Source organism: Dipodomys ordii, unplaced genomic scaffold (assembly GCF_000151885.1).
Source record: "Dipodomys ordii isolate 6190 unplaced genomic scaffold, Dord_2.0 Scaffold51, whole genome shotgun sequence".
Classification (NCBI taxonomy): domain Eukaryota; kingdom Metazoa; phylum Chordata; class Mammalia; order Rodentia; family Heteromyidae; genus Dipodomys; species Dipodomys ordii.
In genome coordinates, this window is record NW_012267267.1 from 1,697,265 (window position 1) to 1,723,534 (window position 26,270).

The 26,270-nt window shown below is 41.8% G+C and overlaps 2 protein-coding genes across 8 annotated transcripts in view; one reads left to right on the forward strand and one right to left on the reverse strand.

Annotated features, from left to right (window-relative positions):
• Fndc5 (fibronectin type III domain containing 5) lies at positions 1 to 5,598 on the forward strand. Of its 2 annotated transcripts, none has more exons than XM_013020536.1 (5): positions 1 to 114; positions 493 to 691; positions 1,022 to 1,111; positions 3,207 to 3,340; positions 4,562 to 5,598. In XM_013020536.1, the coding sequence occupies exons 2-5, from the start codon at positions 508 to 510 to the stop codon at positions 4,682 to 4,684; spliced, it is 531 nt and encodes a 176-aa protein (XP_012875990.1). In that variant the 5' UTR covers positions 1 to 114; positions 493 to 507; the 3' UTR covers positions 4,685 to 5,598. The 2 variants fall into 2 exon arrangements, with proteins under 2 accessions (XP_012875990.1, XP_012875991.1); XM_013020537.1 differs by having other exon boundaries at positions 3,650 to 4,654.
• A 6,034-nt stretch (positions 5,599 to 11,632) lies between these two features.
• S100pbp (S100P binding protein) overlaps positions 11,633 to 26,270 on the reverse strand; it is a 31,483-nt gene continuing 16,845 nt past the window's right edge. For 3 of the 6 annotated variants that reach the window (XM_013020529.1, XM_013020527.1, XM_013020528.1), the window contains 3 exons: positions 23,693 to 23,722; positions 16,654 to 16,738; positions 11,633 to 12,313 (listed from right to left, as the gene is read on the reverse strand). In XM_013020529.1, the coding sequence (XP_012875983.1) occupies positions 12,175 to 12,313; positions 16,654 to 16,738; positions 23,693 to 23,722 (254 nt within the window). In that variant the 3' untranslated portion in view covers positions 11,633 to 12,174. Of the gene's footprint in view, positions 12,314 to 16,653; positions 16,739 to 21,529; positions 21,634 to 23,692; positions 23,723 to 26,270 lie in introns of those variants that run through there. The other 3 variants (XM_013020531.1, XM_013020530.1, XR_001175218.1) reach the window with 2 other exon arrangements.

The window sequence follows — 26,270 nt, forward strand, 5'->3', positions numbered from 1 at the left end:
AGTCCCTCTGCCCCAGTGAATGTAACCGTCAGGCACCTCAAGGCTAACTCTGCAGTGGTCAGCTGGGATGTCCTAGAAGACGAGGTTGTCATTGGATTTGCCATCTCTCAGCAGGTAACCTTGAGGGCCCTTGGGAGGGGAAGATGCATTAAGATGACCCCTATCAAATAGGGGTCAGTGTGTGGTCAGTAGAGGAATACAAAGGAAAAATGGACACAAGGCAAGAGATAGGAGCCAAAGCTGCAATTTTGTCTTGAAGCTGGGATCCCAGAAGGGCCTGAGTCAGGAGGGCTTAGCAATTCAGAGCACTGATCTGATCTTAGGATCTCTGATGTTTAGGCCTTGGCTGTAGTTGTCTATAGATGTGTGGTCTTACACAAACTCCCTAGCCTCTCTGAGCCTGTTTTCTTAGCTGGAGGTGGGTGGGATGATTGTGTATTTGAAGGGCTTGCCCCTGCCGGGAGGGGACCTGACCCACACTTGCCTCTGCAGAAGAAGGATGTACGGATGCTGCGCTTCATCCAGGAGGTGAACACCACCACACGCTCGTGCGCCCTCTGGGACCTGGAAGAGGACACGGAGTACATTGTGCACGTACAGGCCATCTCCATTCAGGGCCAGAGCCCTGCTAGTGAGCCGGTGCTCTTCAAGACCCCACGAGAGGCTGAGAAAATGGCCTCCAAGAACAAAGGCAGGCCTGGAGCATGCTGGATGAGCAGGGTGGGGCAGTTGGGCCAGAGCAATGGGTACAGCAAAGTATCCCAAAGTAGGAGGACCTCACAGAGCATGAGAAGGTTCACTCTAGAACCTAAGCACACTTGTACGCAGTCCACCTTTGGATTGAGTCCAATTGCTACCATCCTAAGCAACCATCCGTATACCCTGTTCCCCCACCCTCAACCCCAGGGTCTCTTTAGGCCAGGTGTGGGCACAGGTAAGTGTTTACTAGCATGGGCTTGGTCCTAGAGAAGTGGCTCAGGGATTAAAGGAGCCCTGGACTAGTATGTGTCTTTCCTCACAGATGAGGTGACCATGAAGGAGATGGGGAGGAATCAACAGCTACGGACAGGCGAGGTGCTGATCATTGTTGTGGTTCTTTTCATGTGGGCAGGTGAGTCAGCCTTTCAACACCTGCTTCACTTATTCTTAGGAAACTGAAGTCCTGAACAGACTCTGTTATAATAAACAAGGGCAAGGGCTTGGAGATATCTGAGAAAAGAAGTCCCTGGGCAGCTCTGGGGGCCAAATCTAGTCCATTCCACCCACAATATAGCATGTTACTAGCTGCCTTGTAGGTTTATATGGAGTCCTGGTATTTCTTCTCTTTCAGAAGTTGTTCAACCTTCTGAGGTGGACACATCCATAGCCCCTGAACCTCCTTCTTCTCTGGGTTTCTGGGGTTCCAGGGGCTCCAGACCTAGGAAGATCAGAGGAAGTCACTGCCTGGCTTCAGGCTAGGACATTCCCCTCACCTACCCATCCTTCAGATCCAGCTGAGTCCACCCCAATGGAAATTCCAGCCATTCTTTGTTTTTTGTTTTTTGCTAGTCCTAGGGCTTGAACACAGGTCCTAGGCACTGTCCTTGAGCTTCTTTTGCTCAAGACTAACACTCTACCACTTGAGCCACAGTGCCACTTCCAGCCTTTTCTGTTTATGTGGTACTAAGGAATCGAACCCTGGGCTTCATGTATGCTAGGCAAGCACTCTACCACTAGGCCTCATTCCCAGCTATTAGAGTGATCTTACTGCCTCTGCTCATACTCTGCACCCTCTTGAGCCCTTCTTATAGAAGTTAGTTAGGAAAACTGCTCTCTTTTCTTGCTGGTCCCTGAGCTCCCTGAGAATAAAGTCCAAGTGTCATTCATTGTTCTGCATTTACTAACCACTCCATCCCAAACTTAGTGTTACTGTCATGACTGAGAAGGGCCCTGCACTTGCAAGGAACTCAGTCTTGAAGAAAGCTAGGCCCAAACTTAACTGTTAATTCACTATGATGAGGTGCTATAAGAGCACCTGTATGGAGCAGAGCAGAGGACATTCATTCTGCATCCAGTAGAAATTGAGAAAAACACAGAGGGGCTGGGAGTTGGATTTATTGGCAGAGTGTTTACCTAGAACACATTAAAAAAAACACACACACACACAAAGTGGAACTAACATGGGTATTAAGCTTTGAAGGCTGAATAGAAGCTCACCAGGCAGCCAAAAGAGGAAAGGGGTTCTGGGTTACGGTGTGTTCAAGAAACAAATTAAGCTCAATCTTGCCAGGGCCACTTTGACCTGTGAGAAAACATTTAGTATTAGAATGTAGTGGTGAAACTGTAGACCAAACTCTTGAGAGTTCTGAACACCATTCTAAAGCCTGATTAGCACAGTGAGTGAGTGTTGAATAGTTTTGGGGAAAAAATGTTCCTTAGGCATGTAGAGAAACAGACACCAGAGGACAAAAAAAAAAAAAAAAAGCAGGAAAAACACATTATTAGAGTTGGCACGGGTAATGTTTATATAATCATAACAATAATAAACATAGCAAATTACTTTGAATTGTGGTGTAATTCTGCTAGGATGATGGAGAGGGAAGGAGGGGGAGTATTCAGACTTTATCTACCACAGTGGGAATTCAACAGACACCTAAAACAGATCGAGAAATACTATAAATATGCAGGTAAAATGGGGACCAGATCTAGAAGTACTGGAATTGGCAGCCTTAATACTGACTTTTAAAAATATGTTCATGTATTATTAGCTTGATAAAAGTGGACATTTAATGGGCCCCAGAGTTTATTCCCAGCCACAGTACACCTCCCAACTGCATTATGACGGGCCCTTGAGTTGTTAATTTTGACTCTCTCTCTCTTTCTTGTTAATAACCTGAGCATGATAGGAGGTATCCCCACTGGGTTGTGAGGATTTAAAGGTGTCAGCACACAGCACAGGACCTGGCACATGTTCAACAAATGCTATTATTGTTTCTGATTTCCCCTAAAGGAAAGGAAAGCTGTCAGAGATTTAAAGGGAGAAGAAACACAATCATGTGTGCTGAGGGAGCATCAGTGAAAGGGATGGCTGGTGAGGGAATAGAAACAAGACCAGTTTCCCTGAAGAAAGAGACTATCTGGAGAGACTGTCAGTAAGCTGTGGTGGGGATGAAGCAGACAAGGCAAGAACTCAGGCCCTGGCCTCTGTTTTCCATTGTCCTCCCCAGGTGTCATTGCCCTCTTCTGCCGTCAGTATGACATCATCAAGGACAATGAACCCAATAACAACAAGGAAAAAACCAAGAGTGCATCAGAAACCAGCACACCAGAGCACCAGGGCGGAGGTCTCCTCCGCAGCAAGGTGAGGAGCAAGGCCTGGGCTGCCTGGGTGTCTCTGTGCCTTGGACACTGGTAGTCCCTGGACTGCAGAAGGGGTCAGCTCAGGGCCTGGCATGATTGCAGCTAGGCAGAGCCAAGCTTGGCTGCTGCTGGTGTGACACGGGACATTGAAAATTGATTTTGGATGCTCTCCTTTTACATTGTGCCAAGGGATAGTGGTATGATGGGACCACCAGAGTAGGGGGTGCTCAGCTCATTTCTGCTCCTACCGTGCTGTTTGTCTCGGGCAGGTGTTCACCTCTGTACTTTCATTTCTCCTTCTGCAAAACAGATATGAAACCTTTTCAGTGCTTCCTCTGAGCAGCTCAGAAGAAAGTAGAGAATGTGAGAGGATCTCATGGCTCTGATGATGATTATCCAACAAACATCTGGCTTCTCTGCATCTCCTGCTCTCCTCCATCTTCTTGTATTCTCTGGCTTACTGTCTTCTCTTTCTGGCACCTTTTCCTGAAGCCTGTTATTAGCCCCATCTACAGAAGCACCTCAGAAATGCCAGTGGCTGAGGCTGTGCACAGATTCATATCTGCAGGAGGAGAGAGAACCAGCCAGTGGATGACTCTGCTGGGGGTAGACTGGGTATCAGGGCTCTGAGTCCAGGACTCAGTCTTGGCTATTCAGCTGTGCAAGGCCAAAGACTGGGTGTGAAAAGGCAGAGACAAAATCTCTAGACAGGACTACTCTTTCTTTCCATGAGGGACAAGAGGTTGATTTTTAGAATGCAGCCTTGCTGTTCCCTTCTTCCTTCTACCCTCTGTTTCTCACCTTGCAAGAAGTCTATTCAACTAGCTCTGGCCACTTCTCTCATGTTTGTCCTCTCAGTTTCCAAACAAGCCATCAGTGAACATCATTGAAGCATGACTGCCTGTCTTCAGAGAGAAGGATTTTGTTTTTCTTCTCTGCTGGTCTCCAGGTACAGGGTACAGGGAGAAGGCCACTGCAGCAGGGAAAGCACAAGCTGCAGTTTTCCCTCTTCTCCTGTAGTCTGATGAAAGAGGCTGATCTACAAACCCAAACCTGCAAAAAATAAGCCACAAAACTAAAAGGCCTGGCCCCATTGTCAAAAAGGAAAAGCTGCATGAGACATGGCCTTCTGCCCCCTTGCTTCTCTTGGACTGGCTTCTTCTCTGAGAAAATGTATTGCTCTGGGAAATGAAAGAACCAAGACTAACAAACTGTCTTTCAGGCCAAGGAGGACTGGGGGAGCCGAAGGGCTGCTGTGTTACAGTCATGGCTTCATCAAGTCTCTTCTGGATCCAGCCATCAAGGACTTGTTTGTAGTATGCTACATACCTTTGCAAGTATGTAAGATGTTACCCATTTGTCTCTTTTGGAAAATAAGGCAGAGGGCCCCATTGCAGAGCACAGAGGATTCTCCCAAGGCCTGAGCTTGTTGCCTGTATCCTGTCTTCTTTGACCCCTTATTTTGATGGTAAGATCATCGGTCTAGGATCTTAAGAAGACATGGGAGGTAATGTCTCTTGGAGTCTCAGCAGTGCCAACTTGAACTGAAAGGGCATATCCACAATCTGTAGCCTAAGGGCTGCTAAGCCACCCTTGGGAGCAGAAGCTGCTAGAAGGCAGGCCCCGCCTGTAGCTGTCACTATTGGCCTTTGGGGTTTTCATATCTTGCCATCTCACCCAGGGTTATGAGTTCTTCAGGGTCCGCATGTCCTTCCTGAGAGCCTAAGTGGTGTAAAGTGACAGGTTTCTCTACTGCCCCTTTCTGGTTTAAAAAAAAAATGGTGCTTGATGAAGAAAGACACTCTTCCCTGGGACTGACACACAGCTGCCAAATGTCTGCATGGGAAGAGGTGGATTCTGCATCTTCTACTGGTAGCCAAGGAGGGGGGAAGGATGTGCCTAGCCCAAGCCTGGCACACAGTAGGCACTCAGTAATGACAAGAGCACTGGCTCCCCAAGCCAGAGAGCTGAAAGCCATCACCCTATGACCGCTCCCTTCCCTCCGGTCTATAAGAGCTTTCAGGCTGGGTCAGCCACCACTCTGCCTTGTCCAAGTATGGCAGCAAAGGGGAGGAGAGATGGAAAGAGATGTCAGCAATACTAAGGGCTTCCTCATGGGAGGGCATGAGGCTCCACTCATTGTCTTGTGACTTCCATCCCTGCTGAATGGGGCTGCAAGGCCAAGGCTCCTTAAGAGAGAGGTCCTTACCTCTAATCCAGTTAGAGCAATAACCACTTTTTAAATGTAAAATAAAAAGACAAATGAAAAGGCACATCCTTGTCTTCTGGTAAATGCCCAAATGTTGCCCTCTTTTTCTGGCAGTTGGCAGCAAGTCAGGATGTGTGGAGGAGGGAATCAGTTCTCTTCCATTTTGGCCTGCAGCTTCTTAGGGACATGCCTGCCAGCCAAGCTGGAGTTGGAAGGGAATTCTCGAACAGATGGGGGTGCACGTGTAGAAGAAAATAGCTGCTCCATCATCCTTTTTTTTTTATGAGGCTCCCCCATGCCCAGCTGGGCTGCCTCACTGCATAGGTATGCAGGCTGGTGCTTGTTTTTTGAAAACAAAGGGGTTTTCCTCTTTGGATAGGCTGGGTGATTTCTCCTGCCAAAGGGATACAATTCTTGTCTCCCTGGGGTAAAGTAGGGGTAAAGAATTACAAAGGCTGCTTTCTGAAGTTCAGTATTCATAGCATGCTGTTCTGGGCTGTTAAAGGAACATCATTAAGCATCCAACAGCAAACTGAAAGGTGGAGAGTAATGGTGCCATTAGCCTATGAGCTAACCAGTAAATGGGGCACCTCGAACATTCTTGTTCAGAACCATGAAGAACTTGGAGACACAATGTCAGATGAGCAGAACTTAAAGGGTAGGTTGTTTAAAAGATTCTTAAAGCAGATGGAAAGCAGGAAACTGAAGAGCACACAGAACTCCAAGCCAAATCTTAGACACAGCCCTCTGTGTCCAAATGATGGAGAGACCATCACTTGTTAGAGAGATGTCAGTGGGGCTTGGGGAATTCTGCAATGGAGGTTTCCAGTACTCAACTTTACTATAAAGGGCAAAAGAGGAGAGGAGTAAACAGCACTCCTAGCATAGATAAAGCAAACTTTCCTTTCATTGTCTCCCTAAATGAAAGAGGATTGTGCATTCCCTAAATCAACTGTATTTGCAATGACCAGGGATGTTATCCCTTCACCACTCACTTCTCACACAGCTCTGCAGAGATTTCCTCACATGTTGAGAAGGGACCAGGCAGTTCTTTGAAATGGAAGACACCTAACTTGCCGAACACAGCAAGCCTGTGGGAGGAATGCTGGACGGAGAGGCAGGAGACCTTATTTGGTTCATTCCCTTTCTACCAAGAGAGGGGTCCAAAGAGAGCATTCCAAGAGCCTACCCACCTACTAGAGTTTCTCTCCTCGAAAGAGCCCTAGGATCTGAGAGGAGTTAAGACTGGTGGAGCAGGAATCCTTCCTCCTCCTACACCTGTCCTCTGATGCCTGGCTTCCCAGAATGAGACTCTAGAATCCATTTTTTAAGATCTCTAGCACAATCCTTTGCAGGAAGATGGATTATCTCATGAATCCATTTACATTTCAGACTTCTACTTTCTCATTCTCCTAATCCATTTGACAATTTTTGGATTTTGCTTTGAAGAAGTACCCTCAAGGACAAATTGCTTCTATAAATGAGACACCCTTGTTTTCCCTAGCTCCAGCCCCACCAATAAGTAAATATCCAGGGGTTCAAGGCAAAGTGCAAAGCTCTGAGTTCAGATCTCAGCATGGCAAAAAACAAAAACAAAAACCCCAAACTACAAATATGGCTAGCTTGAAGCAAAATTGAGAAATCTTTGTACATAAATCGTTCCTGAGTGATGTAATACTTCAAGACTGCTTGAAAATGTATACAAAAGATTATATTCTACCTCAGTGGGCACTGTGGAGTTCAGTTTTCTGTTTATAGTATGTTCCAGTTGTTAGTGTGGGGGGGACAACACATACTGGATGAGCAGAGAGGAATGACAAGGCAGAAGCTTGTTCATTAAGGAATTCCAACTCTGACCAGCTGACACTTCCTGTGACAAGTGGAAATTTTTTCCTGACAGGTGCATACCTCTGATATACTCTGGAATTAGCTTGGGGATAATTATGCTTTTCTAAAAGCAGGCTAATACTAAGAAAAACAGAAGAATGTGCTTTCTAGTTTTAGGTGGCTGGATTTTCTTGTTCTATAAAAGCTCACAGTGAGCTTGTTAGAGAATGAGCTCATTCTTTCAGAGAAGGCTCATTTTTGCTTTTTCTCTTCACTTTTCCAATAACATGAAATGAACTGAAGAAAAGGGACACTGATGTTTCAGAGAACTCAGTCTGGTCTCTGAAACCTTTGGGGCTATAGTAGTAATACACTGCTAAAAAGGAAATTATTAAAGGATCATCTGCATCAGGAATACAATGACTATGTGTAGGTCCAGAGCACAGATTGAAGCCGGGCACGGGTGGCCACGCCTATAATCCTAGCTACTCAGGAGGCTGAGATCTGAGGATTGCAGTTCAAAGCCAGCCTGAGCAGAAAAAGTCTGAGACTTTCTCCAGGAAACCAGCAGAAAACCGGAAGTGGTGTTGTGGCTCAAGTGGTAGAGTGCTTGCCTTCTTGAGCTGAATAGCTGAGGGACAGTACCCAGGTCCCAAGTTCAAGCCCACAATGGACAAAAAAATACCAGTTAGCTAAGTACTTATATTTATATTGAGCCTTTGCCTGGATAATATCAGAATACATATTTATCTAATATATATATTAGACAAAACATAGCTGGGCATAGTAGTTCATACCCATAATCCCAATATTTGGAAGGCAGGAAGATTCTAAGTCCAAGGCCAGCTGGGGCTACATAGTAAGTTCAAAGTCAGCCTGATCTACATTGATCCTGCATTAAAATAAAAATAAAAAGCTTATAGACCAACTGGCTAATGAGTGTCCAAGTATATTTTCTCAGCATGAGCTGGGATTTTTAAAGCACTGGCTGCCAGGAGTCGTTGGCTCATGCCTCTAATCCTAGCTAATAAGGAGGATGAGGTCTAAGGATTGCTTGAGGCTTGTCCAGGCAGGAAAGTCTGTGATACTTGTAACTCTAATTTAAAAAAGCTGGAAATAGAGCTGTGGCTCTAGTGGTAGAGCGCTAGCCTTGAGCAAAAAACAAAACAAAAACAACTCGCTAATCTAGGTGACAAGCTATTATTGCCTGCCCGTTTATCCTTCCTCCTGAGGATAAGTCCAAGAACCTCAGATTCATTAAGGAATCTAAAGAACCTACTCCTACATCTACCCACCTATCCAACCTTCACCCCAGGTTTTTGGAGCAGCAGTTTCTGTAAAAGTTGCATTAAAAGCAATATTAATTTTGTACTACTAATTCTAGTGTCTCACATCTTCAAAGGAAGAATATCCTGAACTAGAATAGAATGGCTTCTTCCTTAATCAGTACCAGTTCTAGATAAGCAGGTAACAGTGACCAACCATGCAGCCATAGGAAGGAATACAAGCCACTGCCTTCCTGCTAAAGCCTGAGCCACCTTCTCCCTCTGCAAAAACAGCAGCACAGTGATATTTCAGGCTCTCCCTGTGTCAGACTCCTGACATGCACCATATGTAGCTGCAAATCCCAATCAATTTCAACATTTCTTAACTGCTGGAACGCCTTTCTCAACACTGTAATTTACCATCAAAAGAATAGAGAGCAAGCACCCTCGCCTTCCCAGAACCATATTCTTTTAAATGCCACCCCACTCCCATATCCCACTAACCTACCTACGCAAAGGAGGAAAGCACATAACCCTTCTCCCAAGCCTGCAACAGACGGCCGCAATACATATGCCACTGACAAGAACTTTTATTTCTTTTTAATGACATTAAACACAACTGCTACAAGGGAAGAAACATGATAAAGAGGAGGCACTACACTTCCGTTTCATAACTGATCCTGACAACAATGCAAGTACATCAGAACCTGTTCTAGATGAAAACTATAGGCTATTTCAGGCTCCATTTTTAGAAGAAAAAAAAAATAGCACATTTTTACTCTGCTTTGTCAAGACCCCTGTGGGGAGAATGTCATCACAGATGAAGAAAGCTAGGTAAGTAGTTAAATGCACCTAACCCTTACTCAAATTTAAACATATAGCAAAAAATCTACCTGAAATACTAGACTTATGTCAAACATCAAACGTAAGAGATATGCAGCTTTGAAAAGAGATTAAAACTCCAGTTTCTACCCATTACCATCTTAAGGCAAACATGCCAGATGAGTTTTCTTTGGCTTTGTTTTTCTTTCTAAAGAATACCATGTTAACCACTAGAGAACAGCTCTCTCCTCCCCCAGTCCAACAGATTTAATTAAGCTGCTAAAGCTTTGGAAAAACAGATTTGAGCAAAGAGGAAATGTGATTGTCACATTTTCTAGTTAACCTGTCACTCATTTGATTTGGCAAAGGCAACACTCCTATTACACATTTAGTTTTAAAACTTTCCTGTACCAGAAGGGCAAGAACATCTCAGATGTTTGCCGAAGCAAAATGCTGTCTCAAGCCAGGTGCCAGTGCTCACACCTGTAATCCTAGTGACTCAGGAGGCTGAGATCTGAGGATTGCAGTTTGAAACTAGCCCGGGCGGGAAAGTCCCTGTGAGACACTCATCTCCAATTAACCACCAGAAAACCGGAAGTGGCGCTGTGGCTCAAGAGGTAGAGCGATAGCCTTGAACTGAAGAGCTCAGGGACAGCACCCAGGCCCAGAGTTCAAGCCCCACAACCGACAACAAAAAATAAAATTAAATAAAAATAAATAAATAAAAATGCTGTCCCTTCACTCCTTGGGTTACCTGTGAGGAACAAGACAGCTGCAATGCTAGCTAGTCCAGCTATGTTTAATTTGAATTACGCTTTGGTCCCAAAGATGGATGTTTGGCTTGTCTCACTTCATCAGGCTAATTTCAGGCAGATTAGAGAAGTGACCAGTGACATAAATGCCAATTACCCCAACTAAGGTAGTAGATTCTGACTACTGTTTTTGCATGGAATTCCTCTACTGAATTGTAATCACAGAATTTAAATCAAATGTCTAAGGAAAGAGAATCTTTGACTGGATAAAAAAAGTAAACAGAAACACCTATCTAATTTATCAGAGGCTTGAATGACCATGCTTTTCTCAAGTCAGTTTCTACACTGGGGTAGGATTTTTAAGATAGCTTACATACATACAAAGATGGAGCTGATGAAAGAAAACTAACAGAGGCTACAGGAACTATGAACACCTTCACAGGGTAAATAACAGCTGTGTGAGTGCCAGATTGCAAAACTTTCCAAAATGATAGCTAGAGATGTCTATAATGAGAAAATAACAAACTCCTAAGATATCCATTAAGAAAAATGCACAAAGTCTGTTAGCTTTGGTTATAATACCAAACCTTAAGATCAAGTAATGCATTTGTGCACGGCTCAATCAGAATTCTATTAGACCCACTTGAGCAGTTACGTGAAACTATGTATCTGCGGCTGGACCAACAGACAGTAATATCCAGGGTCTAAAAGTACCTATTAACTAATGATGGAGACATCAGTGCCTCCTCAAAGGCTTCCGTAGGAAAGAAGCACTTTGACTGACACACTAAAGGTTGGGGAACAGACAATGAAGCTTAAGATCAACAGACACCTCAGTAACACTGGTTTGCTGATCAGTCAAGAGTGGTGGACAACCTTTAATAAAGAAAACGAGAAGGCCAATCTGAAAAGGCATATGGCATATTCAAGTCTAACATGATACAGAAATACTATCTGTAGAACCCTAGGGAACAAAGTGAGTTGTTAGGGGTGGGGAGGGGGGAAAGGAGTATCTTAAAAAAGGGCAAAGAAGACAATCAGAAAACCACAAGGTATTCAAGAAAGGCTAGTCAGCAGTCTTCTGTCAACTAACAATGTATAAGATTTGTAAACAATATGTGCAAAATAAATTTAGCAGAAAATGAAAATAGCCAATAATAAATAATAATAATGGCAGCTAATAGGTACAGAAAGGAGATTTATGTTTTTAATTCTTCCTTTCACTAGGATTTTTTTTCCTACTCCACCCTACTTCAAATGTCCTGATTACCAACTTTAAAATACTGACAAGTGTTCCAAGATTCAAATTTAAGAAGTAAAAAGGGTCATTAAAAGTGACATATCTACCAGCCTGGGCAGAAAAGTCTATGAGACTCCACCTCCAATTAACCAGCAAAATGCTGAACTGAAGGCATAGCCTCAAGAGATAGAGTGCCAGCAAGAAAGCCTATCAAGAGCATAAGGCCCTCAATTCAAGCTCCAGTACCAGCACATGTGCAAGCACGCAAACACACCCACTCTCACACAAAGTGACTTATATCCATTCACAAGACATCAGCAATAATTAACATTGGCTCATAGCCTGGTAAAGAATCTCTTCCTTACAGTAGATTAAAACATGACTTCTTTTGGGCACCAGAAGTAGGCTTTACCTCTACACAGAGGTGGATGTTCTGTTGAACCTGGGTTTTGGCTTAATGCTTATCTTCAAGAGGCAGTCAATTTAAATTAAAACAAAAACAAAACAAAACAAACCCATCAATTTAACACTGCTTAAACACACACAAACACACAAAATCAGGAAGGTCCTCATACAAAAAAATTCAAGTCAGCAATGGGCATTTCCAAAAGGTGACAAGTTCGTTAAATAAAAATTTTGTGAAAAATAAACTTCAAAATATGTAAAGCACAAAACAGCAGAAAAGAGATGCTGCTCTGAACAGGGCCCTGGCTAGGACCTTCATTGCTGATGGGATGAAACATATGGACTATAGAAGTCTGGTAGACGCTTGAACCGATGGTGGCTTCGCTTGTTCCTGTCAACCCACTGAGTCAGACTGTATCTTTGCAGAGGTTTCTGTCGGAACCGGGCATAATTTCTATCAAGAGAGGGAGAATAAAAACAGGAAGCATATTTCAGCTGGAACAGCAATTTATACACAAAAGGCCAGGACTCTCAAAATTCTTATTTTTAGAACTCAGATTAATTTTCTTTTTCTTTTTGTCAGTCATGGTGCTTGAACTCAGGTCCTGGGCTCTGTCCCTGAGCTCTTTTGCTCATGACTAGAGCTCTACCACTTTGAGCCCCACTTCTGGTTTTCTGGTGGTTAATTAGAGATAAGAGTCTCACAGCCAGGTGCTGGTGGCTCACGCCTGTAATCCTAGCTATTCAGGAGGCTGAGATCTGAGGATCATGGTTCAAAGCCAGCCTGGGCAGGAGAGACTGTGAGACTCCTATCTCCAATAAACCACCAGAAAACTGGAAGTGGTGCTGTAGCTCAAGTGGTAGAGCACTCGCCTTGAGCTGAAGAGCTGAGGGACAGCACCCAGGCCCAGAGTTCAAGTCCCACGACCGACCAAAAAAAAAAAGTCTCACGGATTTTCCTGCCTGAGCTGGCTTTGAACCTTGAGCCTCATATCTCAGCCTTCTGAGTAGCTAGGATTATAAGCATGAGCCACTGTCACCCAGCTTTAATTTTATATTTCTATTTTGATAATTTTATACTATTTCAAATATATGACAGCAATATCCTATTTCCTGCTAACTCACAATACCTCAGATATTAATCATTATATGTGCCACAAAGTATTCTTAGAAAAACTAATGTACAATAATATTTAGGAAGCCAGGTATTAGTGGCTCATACCTGTAATCCTAGGCTGAGATCTGAGGATTGCTTTTTGAAGCCAATCCTGGCAGAAAAATCTGTGAAACTCTTATTTTCAAGAAAAAAATAAGAAAAAGCTAGAAGTGGTGCTGTGGCTCAAGTGGTAGAGCACTAGCCTTGAGAAGCTCAGGACGGTGCCCATGCCTTGAATTTAAGCTTCAGGACTGGCATACACAAACAAATAATGTTTAGAAGCTGGGTTTATTTAAGGTCAGCCTGGACTACACAGCAAGATCTGAGAGAGAGAGAGAGAGAGAAGAAAAGAAGGGATGAGGGAGAGAGGGGCAGAGACAGACACAAAGACAGAGATATATCTTGAAGAAAGAGATACAGAGAGAGAGAATAAATCATGTTTAAGTAAGGACAATGAAAAATATTTCTCCCTCTAGAAGCATTGACAGCAGGATCTGTTTCCTTGCTTGCAGCAGACCTGCACTTCCAACATGAGTTCATTGACATATAGCTCAGGACACAGTTAAAATCTGAAACAATTTCTCAGATCAGTTTCATGTTTGAAGTTTGAAGACTAAATAATAGCAGACAAGGCTGTACTGGAGGTCTAAGCAAGACCTAATATACAATCTTTTTTTTTTTTTTAGCTGAGGTTTGAACTCAGGTCCTCATGCTTACTTGCTTTGCTTGCTTGGTTGTTACTCTATAACCACAGTCATGTCCTCCAGATCTCAACCTCCTGAATGCTAGGATTATAAGCATGAGCCACTGGTACCCAGCTGGATCCATTCTCAACACCAAAAATGATCCTAATAACTATCTTGGAAGCTTTTTAAAGACATGGCTTCTTAGCCAGATGTGGTGCTACAGCTGAGCCAGAAGGATCTTGAGTTTGAGGTCGGTCTGGGTGACAAGGTGTGATTTTTGGCTCTTTCCCCAGATGTAATGACTCAGAATCCCTGGAGTCAGGGCCTAGACATCTATACTTACAGATATCTCAATAGGTAGTTATAATGAGCATAGGACTATAAATAATACAACAGTACCTGACATTTATTCTGTCACTATAGATATTTGCTTCATTCTTTAAACATTTCATCATCCTAAAAACTAGTGAAACCCACTAGACCTGATGGTTTACATATGTAATCCTAGCTATTCAGGAAACTGAGATCCTAGGGTCACGGTTCAAAGACAGCCTGGGCAGGAAAGTTTAAGAGACTCTTATCTCCAACTAAACACCAGAAAACTGGAAGTGGCCCTGTGGCTCAAAGTGGTAGAGCTCTAGCCTTGAGCAAAAGAGCTCAGAGACAGTGCCCAGGCTCTGGATTCAAGCCCCATGAGCACCACTACCAATAACAACAAAGCCAGGCTAGAGGTTTGGTTCTAGTAGAATGCAAGCTGTGGACAAGAGACTCTGAGTTCAGACTAGTACTTGCCAAAAAAGGAAAAAGCTAGTGAAATTATACTAGGCAAGGACTCTCAACTTCTTGCACAAGTAGGGAAACTAAGGCTCAAGTTAAATAATTTGCCCAGGTCATTACATAGAAAAGTTTTAATTTTAATTCATTTCTGATTCTAAAATTTATATAATAATAAATCTATTACATGGTCTTTTTCTTTTTGTGGGATAGGAATGGGGATTAAACCCAGGACCTTGTACATGCTAGAAAAGTATCTACCACCAAGCTACACCTCCAGTCTATACTGCCTTTCTTTCTGAGAAGTGCTATGATTTTGATGTTTAAAAGACATGAAGAAGCAGGGCATGATGGTGCACATCTGTAACCCAGCTCCTAGGAGGTCAAGATAAGAAGGTTAAGAATTCAAGGTGAGCTAGAGTATATATTGAGATCCTGTATAAAACAAAACAAACAAAAACAGAACAGCAGGAAGCTGGAAGCCTGTGGTTCACACCTATAATCCTATCTATTCAGGAGGACTAAGGTTCTAAGCCAGCTCAGGCAGAAAAGCACGTAAGATTCCATCTCTAAAATAACTAACAAAAAGGCCAAATTGGAGGCATGGCTCAAGTGATAGAGTACCTTGCTAGCAAGAAAGCCTATCAAGCGCAAGGTCCTGGGTTCAAATCCTAGTTCCACCAAAAAAAACAAAACAGGGATTAGGAAACCAGTGTAAATAGAACTGAATGAACAACAGAAAAAGTAGCAGGAGATGAGGTTAGTGAAGTTACATCAAAGCATAAAGGCATTTCTGAGGGCCTGTGAGGACAGGAAGATAAGATTATGGGAAACCACAAGGAAACTAAGCAAAGAAGATAATATGACTAATGCTTTTAAAGAATCTCTTTGGCAGCCAGATGCTGGTGGCTCATTCCTATAAGCCTAGCTCCTTGGGAGGCTGAGATCTGCAGACCAAGGTTCAAAGCCAGTGTGGGCAGGAAGTCTTATGAAACTTTATTTCCAATTAACTACCAAAAGAAATTGGAAGTGGCTCAGAGAAAGTACCCAAAGCCCTGAGTTCAAGCCCCAGGACTGGCACAAAACAAAACAAAACAAAAAAAACTCCTTTGGCTACTGAGTTAAGAACGGTAGGCAGGCAATGTCAGAAACAGGGAGAACATTTAGAAAATTCACAAAATCTAGGTCAAATAATGAGAAGTGGTCATGATCTGGATATGTAGAATCTATAGGATTTGCTGATGGACTAAATGTACAGAATATTAAGAAAAAGGAGTCAAAGATAATTTGAAGGGTTTCTTTTGGCAGTTAATGGAGTTTGAACTTAGGACCTCACGCTTGCTAGGCAGGTACTCTATCACATGAAGCATCTCCCTACTCCAAAGTCTTTGAGTATTAATCTAGGTAAGTACTCTACTATTTGAGCCACATCCCAGTCCTGTTTGCATATTAATCTATAAAGCTGAACTACATAAAGAACCCAGACTTGAGAATTAGAAAGATCTTTGACATCAATTAGTCTAACATCTTTATTCTGCTGATGAGATGACAAGAAAAGTGAAGTGATTTAATTAAAATCATGCCAGTTAACTATTACAAAGCTAGTATCAGAACCCGTTTCCTGGGTTTCATTCTAGTTCTTTTACTTGGTGCCAGATCTGGGCTTGAACTCAAGATCTAAGCATTGTCCCTGAGGTGTGTGAGTGTGTGTGGTTTGTAGTGTACTCAAGGCCTAAGCAGTGTCCCAGAGAGAGAGAGAGAGAGAGAGAGAGAAAGAGAGAGAGTGTGTGTGTGTGTGCTTAAAGCCTAAGCACTGTCCCTGTGTGTGCACAAATGCACACACTTGCACAAACACACAATCCTAGGCCCTGGGAACTGTCCCTGAGCTTTTTTGCTCAAGGCTAATGCTCTACTACAGGAGCCACAGCTCCACTTCTGGCTTTTTTGATGATTAATTGGAAATAAGAGTCTCACAGACTTTCCTGCCAGGGCTGGCTTTACACCCCAATCCTCTGATCTCAGCTTCCTGAATTGCTAAGATTACTAGAGCTCGGCTTTTTAACTCCAGTTCTTATCTTTCATTTCCCCCCACTGTAAATACATAACTAAATCCCAACTCCCCACCATCTTTCCCTGAAGCCAAATTCCACCCTTTTCTTCTTCTAATTATTTACTCACCTAGTAGTAAGATCTGAAGGATGCTGCCAGTCTGGGTTCTGCATATGAACTTGATCCATCAAAGTATCCAGCTCCCCCGAAGTACCTGTGAAAAAGACCAGTGGTTAGGAAGCAGTTTAGAAAACTACTATGTCAGCCTAAATCAAAGCATATGCTTTCAGAACAGAAAAATAGGTACTAGTCCTTTTTTTTTTTGCCAGTCCTGGAGCTCAAACTCAGGGCCTGGGCACTGTCCTTGAGCTTCTTTTGCTCAAGGGTAGCACTCTACCACTTATGCCACAACTCCATTTGTGGCCTTTTTTGTTTATGTGATACTGAGGAACTGAACCCAGGGCTTCCTGCATGCTAGGCAAACACTCCACCACTAAGCCACATTCCCAGTCCAGGAACTAGGCTTAGTAGCTAATTATGATTATTATAAACCCCAAAACTTCAAGGCAAAGTGAGGAGCTGCTCTTAGATGACAATGAAACGGTAATGGCAGCTGCTATTCATATACTCAACATTAGCTGCTACAATAAAAGAAGTTTACTAGTTCCTAAGAACATGCTAGTGAAAGATACGTTGTACCTGCCCTCTGGTTAAATATAGTAGAAAGGTGATTTCAAAAACATGGTTTAGGGGTTGGAGGTGTGGCCCAGGTGGCAGGATACCTGCCAATAGAAAAAGCATCAGACACTGAGTTTGAGTCCTGGTCTCAGACAAAAAAAAAGAACAAAAAAAGGTGTGGTTAAATGGCATGATGGAGAAACAGAAGCTGCTATTGAGAGTTTGGGAATTAGGAAAATCCTTCTACAAAGGAAGTAAACTATAAGCAGGGATCTAATGGATGTACAGAAGAGATGTAAGACGTTGAGGTGTCCAAAAGAAAGTTAATGTTAATAAGAAATCCAGAGACAAATGATGGCAAAATATGTTCAAGAAACAAGGAGTTTAGAACAACTGAGGTGTATACTCTTTGTTGACAAGAAAAATTGCTAGGGATACTTTCTGTAAAGCCTGGGAGCCAAATAATGTCCTAAGCATGCTTCACATGTTCTTACTTAATTCTAAAAGAGTAACTTACATAGAGATAGATGCTATTAACATTTCACAGAGGGGAAACTATAGCTCAGAGATGTGAACTTGCCTTAAAAGCTTACTAACCCAGAATTCAATTAGTTCCTGATGTGACACCAGGCACTTGCCACTGTGTAATAATGCTAATTTTATACTTAAGCTAAAGTCTCCAGAACAGAAATAAAATACTAGTGAGGAAACAATTTCTCCTGACTAGTGACTCTTAAACTACACATCAAAATCAGCTGGATAGATTATAAAGTTTTCTGTTTTCTACTCCAGAATTTCTGATTATGTTGGTCTGGGGTGGGTCTTAATTAAAAATTTTAACATATTTCCAGTGCTGTTGATGCTGTTGATAATCTGAGAACCACACTCTTAAGACCACTGTCCTGGACAGCTTTTATTTAACTAGTTATGTGTTTCTCATTCCTCTACTGTTTTCAAGAACTAAGCTAGTCTAATCAAGGCTATAAGACCATCTTTTTAGATTCTAGTAAAGATAACTTTTAGTAGCAATTATCTGAAAACTCATGAAGATTTGTAGACAAAGTGTTGGGAGTTAGGCAGTCTTGAGTTAAAATTTAAATGCAACTAATGATCTCTGTGACCCAGAGCAAATCATTTTACTTCTTGAGCCTTACTTTACTCATCAGAAAAAAGTGGATAAATAGTAAATAAAATATGAAAAAAGAGGTCGAAGGCATGGCTCCAGTGGAAGAGTACCAGCTGAATAAGCTGAAGCATCAGATACAGAGTGAGAATCCTGGTCTTGGGGGGTGGGAAGAAAGTTCAATTTCATCAATATAAAATTTAAAAAACAGGTTTGGGAATGTGGCTTGCCTAACATACATGAAGCCCTCGGTTTGATTCCTCAATACCACATAAACAGAAAGAGCTGTAAGTGGCACTGTGGCTCAAGTGGTAAGAGTGCTAGTATTGAGCAAAAGCAGCTCAGGGACAATGCTCAGGCCCTGAGTTCAAGCCCCAGGACTGGAGGAAAAAAAATTTACTCACATTCCTTGTGAATAAAATATAAATCTGAAACACACTTCCCTTTTTTTGGGGGGGGGAGGGGGACAACTATGTAATCCAGGCTGGCCTTAAACTTGTGACCTTTCTACCTCACACCTAGCCGGGAAGTAGCTCTTGATCAGAAAATGCTTTGCCTGAACTGGAGAGGCTAAGGCAGGAAGCTCACCTGAACTCATAAGTTCCAGGCCAGCCTGGGCAACTTAAGAGGATCTCTTTTAAAAAAAAAATTAAAAATAGGGAAGCGGGAAAGTGGCTGAGTGGTAGAATGCTTGCCTGGCATGCATGAAGTCCGGGGTTCAATTCCTTAGTACCACGTAAACAGAAAAAGCAGAAAGTGAAACTGTCTCGAGTGGTAGAGTGCTAGCCTTGAGCAAAAGAAGCTCAGAGACAGGGCCCAGGCCCTGAGTTCAAACCCCAGGACTGGTACTGGGTACCAGTGGCTCATCCCTGTAATCCTCACTACTAAGGAGGTTAAGATCTCAGAAATGTGGTTTGGAGCCAGCCTAGGCAAGAAAGTCTATAAAACTTATCTATAATAAACTTGAGCTGTGGCTCAAGTTGTAAAGTGTTAGCTCTGAACAAAAGAAACTCAAGGATAGTACCCAGGCATTGAGTTCAAACCCCAGAAGAAAAAAAAATAAAAATTCTTTGTCCAGGGCTTGGAAGGTGGCTCAGTGGTAGAATTCATGAGACCCTGGGTTCGATTCTTCAGCACCACATAAGCAGAAAAAGCTAGAAGAGATGCTGTGGCTCAAATGGTAGAGCACTAGCCTTGAGCTGAAGAGCTGAGGGACAGCGCCCAGGCCCAGAGTTCAGGCCCCACGCACAACTGACACAAATAAATAAATAAAAGTATTTGTCCAATGTATTGGTACAAATTCACTTTCCTATCCCTTGTACAGTATAAGCATATGTGAGGCTCTGAGTTTAACCTCCACAAAATTGTTGGAATTGGGTAGCATCTATTATATTAGCTATCTGCTCATTGTTATACATGTATCTGTCATTGAGTTCTAAAAATTGTAACAGAATGCCACCGTCTCTATCTTATTCATGAATAAACTGAAGCTTAGCAACAACACTCATCTATAATCTAACAAATGGAAATGCCACAATTCAAACCTAGGTAGGCCTAATAATCCCCAACTTTATTTTAGCTCATAGCTTCAACCTCTTCTTCCTTCAAATTTAGAGATGTTAACAAGAATGGGAACATTTAAATTTTTCTTCTCTTCATAGTCTCTAGCAGATGGGCTTTCTTGGATCAACAATCAGTACCATGGTTTTATTTTAAGTAGTGGCTAAAGGTGGCAACAACTGTCCTTTGTCACTGAGAATGAAATTCATCTAAGAATGAAATTTGGATTAAAAAAAAAAAAGCCCTAGCATAAAAGGAATGATCAGATCAGTAATTCACCTAAACCTTAATGTGTGGAGGAAATTTCAACTTAATAACTGTCTTTAATAAGTGGAAAATGAATTGTTATAATAATTGGTAACCTTTAATGTTGTTATGGAAATTCTCAAAGATTTTATAGGTCACCATACTCTGTACCACATGATCCTACTCAATCAAGTGTGACAGAGGACTAAAGAATAGAATTATTCAGCTGGCTAATGAGTAGAATGTGGCCTAGCACCAACAGGTTATTAAGTGAATCAATCAGATACTGTCCTTTGGAATGTGAACTTCAGTAATGAGAGAGGGAGGGACAGTAGAAAGTAAGAGAGAGAACATAGCACACAAACAGGGCTTTAGAAGAGAACAATCACTTGAGACTGCTAATACAGTGGCAGATACAGTGGTGCTGTGGCTTAAATAGTAGAGTGCTAGCCTTGAGCAAAAAGAAGCTCAGACAGGGTCCAGGCCCTGAGTTCAAGCCCCAGGACTGGCAAAAAAAAACCCCCACAAAACTACATAATATGTCTGTTCCAGATAATCTAAAATATATAATATACGGGAAGGAATGAAGAAAAAAAGCTTAAAAAACAACAATGACAACTGTGATCCAAGGGGCATGGGTTACTGTAGATTACCAAATAAGAGAATTCAAGAATGTAAATATATATCACTTCTAGATCAATAAGACTAATAATCTAGCTGGGTGCCGGTGGCTTACCCTGTAATCCTAGCTACACGGAGGTTGAGATCTGGTTCAAAGCCAGCCCAAGCAGGAAAATCCGTCAGATTCTGATCTCTAATAAACCACTAGAAAATGGAATTGCCGTTGTGGCTCAAGCCGTAGAATGCTTGTCTTGAGCTGAAGCGCTCAGGGACAGAGAGCCCAAGCCTAGAGTTCAAGCCCCACAACTGACAAAAACAAACAAAAAAAACTCGTACAAATCTTGAATTTCTTTGCAATTATTACATAGTAAAAGGAAGAGGAATTATATAGAACTCTTTTTTCTTCTAATGGTATGGGGGTTTGAAGTCAGTTCCTTATGTGCTAGGCAGGTGCTCTACTACTGAGCCACACCTCCAGCCATTTTTGTGCTATTTTTAAAACAGGGGCTTGTTTCCTGCCTATGATGCACCTATTTTAGGATTTCTGTTGGTAGCCAGAATAACAGGTATAAACCACGATGTACAGCTCTCCATTGAAAAGGGATTATGCAAACTTCTATCTGGATGGTCTTCAGACTACAATCCTCCTAATCTCAGGGAACTAAGATTAAAGCATCAACTGTCAATGTCTAATTTATAAACCCACTTCTGAAATGGTAAACAGATACTGACATACAAATGTGCTTAAATGTTATAGCAAATACAGAACCTACTTACATAACCAGTGCTGCCTATGATTTTCCAATAAGAATCAAAGCAGAAACTTCCACTTCTAGCCAAGACGAATAGGGTCTTAACCTCTCATTGTAAACACCTAGAAACTGGGCAAAATATAAATAACAACTATCTTTGTATTATTCAGAATGTGATCTTTGAGTGAAAAGAAATAGAGGTAAGTCTTGAAATTTCTTATGTGTCTATAACTTTTCTTTTTTTTGTCAGTCATAGGGCTTGAACTGGGCCTGGGTGCTGTCCTTCAGCTCTCCAGCTCCAATTTTCTGGTGGTAACTGGATGTAAGAATCTCTTGGACTTTCCTGCCCAGTCTGGCTTTGAGCCACAATCCTCAGCTCTCAGCCTTCTGAGTAACTAGGATTACAAGGGTGAACCACCACTGCCTGGCTAAATTTTCTTTTCTTTTTTGAGGGGTGCCAGTCCTGGGGCTTTTACTCAAGACTGGCATCTGGGGCTTGAACTCAGGGCCTGGGGACTGTCCTTGACCTTCTTCTGGTCAAGGCTAGCACTCTACACTTGAATGCAGCTTTACTTCTGGCTTTTTTTTTTTAATGATTAATAAGAGTCTCACAGATATTTCTGCCCAGGCTGGCTTCAAACCATAATCTTCAGATCTCAGCCTGCTGAATACATAAAATTACAGGCATGAGTCACTGGTACCCAACGAGTCTATAAATTTTCAAAAGGCATTTTTAAATGAAAGGAAAATAAACACAAATAAAAGAGAGACCTATTACCAGCTGACATATACTATACTCAAAAAACAAAGGAGTTCCTCAGGGTAAAAGGCAAAATAATATCAGATGGAAACTTTTATCCATAGAAATGGAATCAAGAACATTAGAAATGGAGGATGGGAACATAACTCGGTGGAATAGTGCTTGCCTAGCATGTGTGAGGCCCTGGGCTCCATTTCTGGCACTGTAAAGAAGATGAAAAAGAAGAAAAAAAGACACCAGAAATGATAATTATATAACCAAACATAAAAGATGACTTTTGTTATTTAAAAAAGTCTTTTGAGCTGGGCACAAGTGGCTCACGTCTGTAATACTAGCTATTTGGAGGCTGAGATCTGAGAATCATGGTTTGAAGCCAGCTAAGGCAGGAAAGCCTGTGAGATTCTAATCTCCAACTAACCACCTTAAAATCAGAAGTGGAGCTGTTGCTCAGAGCACCCAGGCCCAGAGTTCAGGCCCCAGGACACACACGGACACACACGGACACACACGGACACACACACACACACACACACACACACACACACACACACGCACAACTACAGTGGAAAAAAGTTTGGCAGTTTCTCAAAAAAAAATATATATATATGTATAATTTTTAGGCAGAATTATCGGCCAGGTGCTGCTGGTAGCTCAGACCTGTAATCCTAGTTACTCAGGAGGCTGAGATCTGAGGATCACAGTTTGAAATTAGTCCAGGCAGGAAAGGAGGAAGTTGGGCTAGGACTCAAGTGGTAGACTGCTAATTTTGAACACAAAAGCTCAGCCAGAGCCCAGTCCTTGAGTTCAAGATCCAGGACTGGCACCAAAAAAGTTCTAGAGACAATTTGCAGTGCTGGGTACACTACAGCATGAATATATTTAAAACAAATGAACTATATAGTATTTTTTTAAACACAGAACAAATTTTAATTATGTATCTAGGCACAGGAGTCACTCCTATGAAAAGGTAACACTTATAAAGGGCCTGGAGGAACAAAACTTACAGAGCAGGCTTGGGATATCTGAGGGAGGGTAAGCATGGCAACAATTTGTGGGAGAGTATGGGGAAGAAATGTATGTCGAATGGAGTTTGCCCTGTTCTTCACATGAAAAGACTCTTAAGGTACTAGGCATAGAGGTCAGTCCATTTTTGTGATCCTAGAACTTGAGATGCTCAGGCAGGATGATGGCCAGTTCCAAGCCAGCCTGGCCTACATTATATTGGCTTAAAGGCAATATTAAAGTTATATATTGTATTATACTCTTTCTTTGACCAAAAAAGTTAAATTTTCTCTCTTTATATTAAATAAATTATAAAATTTTCATTAAACATGCTGTAATACCTTGGACACTTACATATCAACTCCTATTTTAGAGGTGACAACGAGGGTCTACTGGGCATATAAAGATTCAAAATCAACTACAAACCCTCTGTTCTTTCTGCAACTTCTGCAGTGCCTGTTCAGAGGGAGATGAAGCAAAAGGTTCAATAACTCTTGTGCTTTCTCTTAGTTGGATTTTATGTTCAGCACTGGAGAATGAACTGTATAGATTTTTTAAATTGTTGTTGTTGTTGGTCGCGGGGCCTGAACTCTGGGCCTAGGCACTGTTCCTCAGCGCTTCAGCTCAAGGCTAGCCTTCTACAACTTGAGCCTGAAGTGTACAGTTTTAAACAGGGGGAAAAAAAGTTTTAAAGAAGGCAATATATATGTTTTATCTATTTTATAATAAAAATTAGGAACAAATGCAGCAGTGGTACTTAGGAGACACTGTTGAAAATGAACTATACAACTTGTGGATAGAGACCAGGGGGAAAAACTGGAAGAGAGAAGGGGTAACACTGTCCAAAAAGAAATGTACTCACTACATGACTTATAAAATAGTAACCCCTCTGTACATCACCTTTATAATAATAAAAAATGTTTAATAAAAATAGGAAAAAAATTAAAGACTGATCATACCAAGTATTGGTAAGATAGAACTACTAGTGTTCTAACACAGTAGAAAGATAAATGGTACAATTATTGTGCATATCTACATAAAGACTTGCACACAAATATTCCTAAAGCTTCATCTGGGCTAGGCACCGGTGGCTCACACCTGTAATCCTAGCTACTCAGGAGGCTGAGATCTGAGGATCATGGTTTAAAGCCAGCCTGGGCAGGAAAGACTGTGAGACTCCTATCTCCAATAAACCACCAGAAAACCGCAAGTGGCACTGTAGCTCAAGTGGTAGAGCGCTCACCTTGAGCTGAAGGACAGCACCCAGGCCTAAAGGTTCAAGCCCCACGACCGACACACAGACACACAGACACACACACACAGACACACACACACACACACACACAGCTTCATCTGTAATGGCTAAAATTGGGCACAAAACAAATCTTCATCAACAGATGAATGGGTGACAATAAATGTGATACATTTATATAATGGAATACTATCAGCAGTAAAAATAAGGTATTGACGACAAAACTAACAGGACTTAAGAAACAAAGAACTCCCACTCATCTGGTTGAACCACTACTAAATATCCCCATGCTGCTGATCACATATATGGCATACAACATGTGAACACTGTTATATGTTACAGACTGTGATAGACAATTTGCTCCAGGAAAGTTAGAATGAACTTGTGACTTTAAATGAGCATCATTATTCCACAATACTGTGAAATTCCGGAAATTATGTAATCACTTAATCACAATTAAAAAAAAAAAGAACCTCGGGGAAGGGAGGGAGGGAGGGGATGGTAGGGGGAAAACAATGAAGGGGGTAACAATGTTCAATAGGAAGTGTACTCATTACCTCACTCATGTAACTGTAACCCTCTGTATAGTATCTTTACAATAAAAAAATAATTAAAAAAATAAGGTATTGATACATGCAGCAACAATTATAAGTTTAAAAATAATAATGCTGAGAAAAAGCTGGAAGTGGCACTGTGGCTCAAGTGGCAGAGCACTAGCCTTGAGCTGAAGAGCTGAGGGACAGCACCCAAGCTCAGAGTTCAGGCCCCATGACCGATAAAATACTACTATTACTACTATTAATAATAATAATAATAATGCTGAGAAAAAGCTGGAAGTGGCACTGTGGCTCAAGTGGCAGAGCACTAGCCTTGAGCTGAAGAGCTGAGGGACAGCACCCAAGCTCAGAGTTCAGGCCCCATGACCGATAAAATACTACTATTACTACTATTAATAATAATAATAATAATGCTGAGAAAAAGAAGCCAGGCTCAAAATAAGAGCACATATTTTATGACTCCATATATATAAACTCTAGAAAATACAAACTGCAGTAACAGCCTATCATTGGCTTCCTGGGGACTAGGGTGGGAAACAAAGAAACTTTGGGGTCTGAGACACTTAACAGTGTTTGTAATTTCATGAATTACCACCTATGAAATTGTTATATGTTACTAAACTGTCCAGCCCTCCAAATTGTCAAAATTCAATAAAATGTAGACTTAGTATGAGCTACAGATACGGTTCAGTGGTAGAGCACTAAAATATAGTATATTGTATTTCAATTATAACTCAAAAAATCTTCATATAATTTGTAAACTGTGATATGAAAAAGAACTCTAGAAAATCATAAATGTAAATGTAGAAATGATACTATACTGTCAGTTAAAGTGTAGAAAGAGGTTAAGGAAATAATCCAGAAAATACTGTGGAGACAGAGGTAGAACAATAAAAAGAAGAGACTTAGAAGATCAATTCTTGAAGCTTTTAGGAGTTCCTGAAAAAGAAACAAAATACTGAGAAGAAACAATTATCAAAACAACAACAACAACAATAAAAACAACAACAAAACCCTCAAGAAATCTTTTTTTTGTCAGTTGTGGGGCTTCAACTCAGGGCCTGGGCATTGTCCTCAGCTCTTCAGCTCAAGGTGAGCCCTCTACCACTTGAGCCACAGTGCCACTTCCGGTTTTCTAGTGGTTTATTGGAGATAAGAGTCTCACAGACTTTCCTGCCCAGGCTGGCTTTGAACC

Bases quoted from the DNA above. Each gene is read 5' to 3' on its own strand.
- Fndc5 (XM_013020536.1), top strand. From the start codon at position 508: ATGCTGCGCTTCATCCAGGAGGTGAACACCACCACACGCTCGTGCGCC. The intron at 1,112-3,206 runs GTGAGTCAGCCT...TGTCCTCCCCAG, and splicing joins GGTTCTTTTCATGTGGGCAG to GTGTCATTGCCCTCTTCTGC. The intron at 3,341-4,561 runs GTGAGGAGCAAG...ACTGTCTTTCAG, and splicing joins GAGGTCTCCTCCGCAGCAAG to GCCAAGGAGGACTGGGGGAG.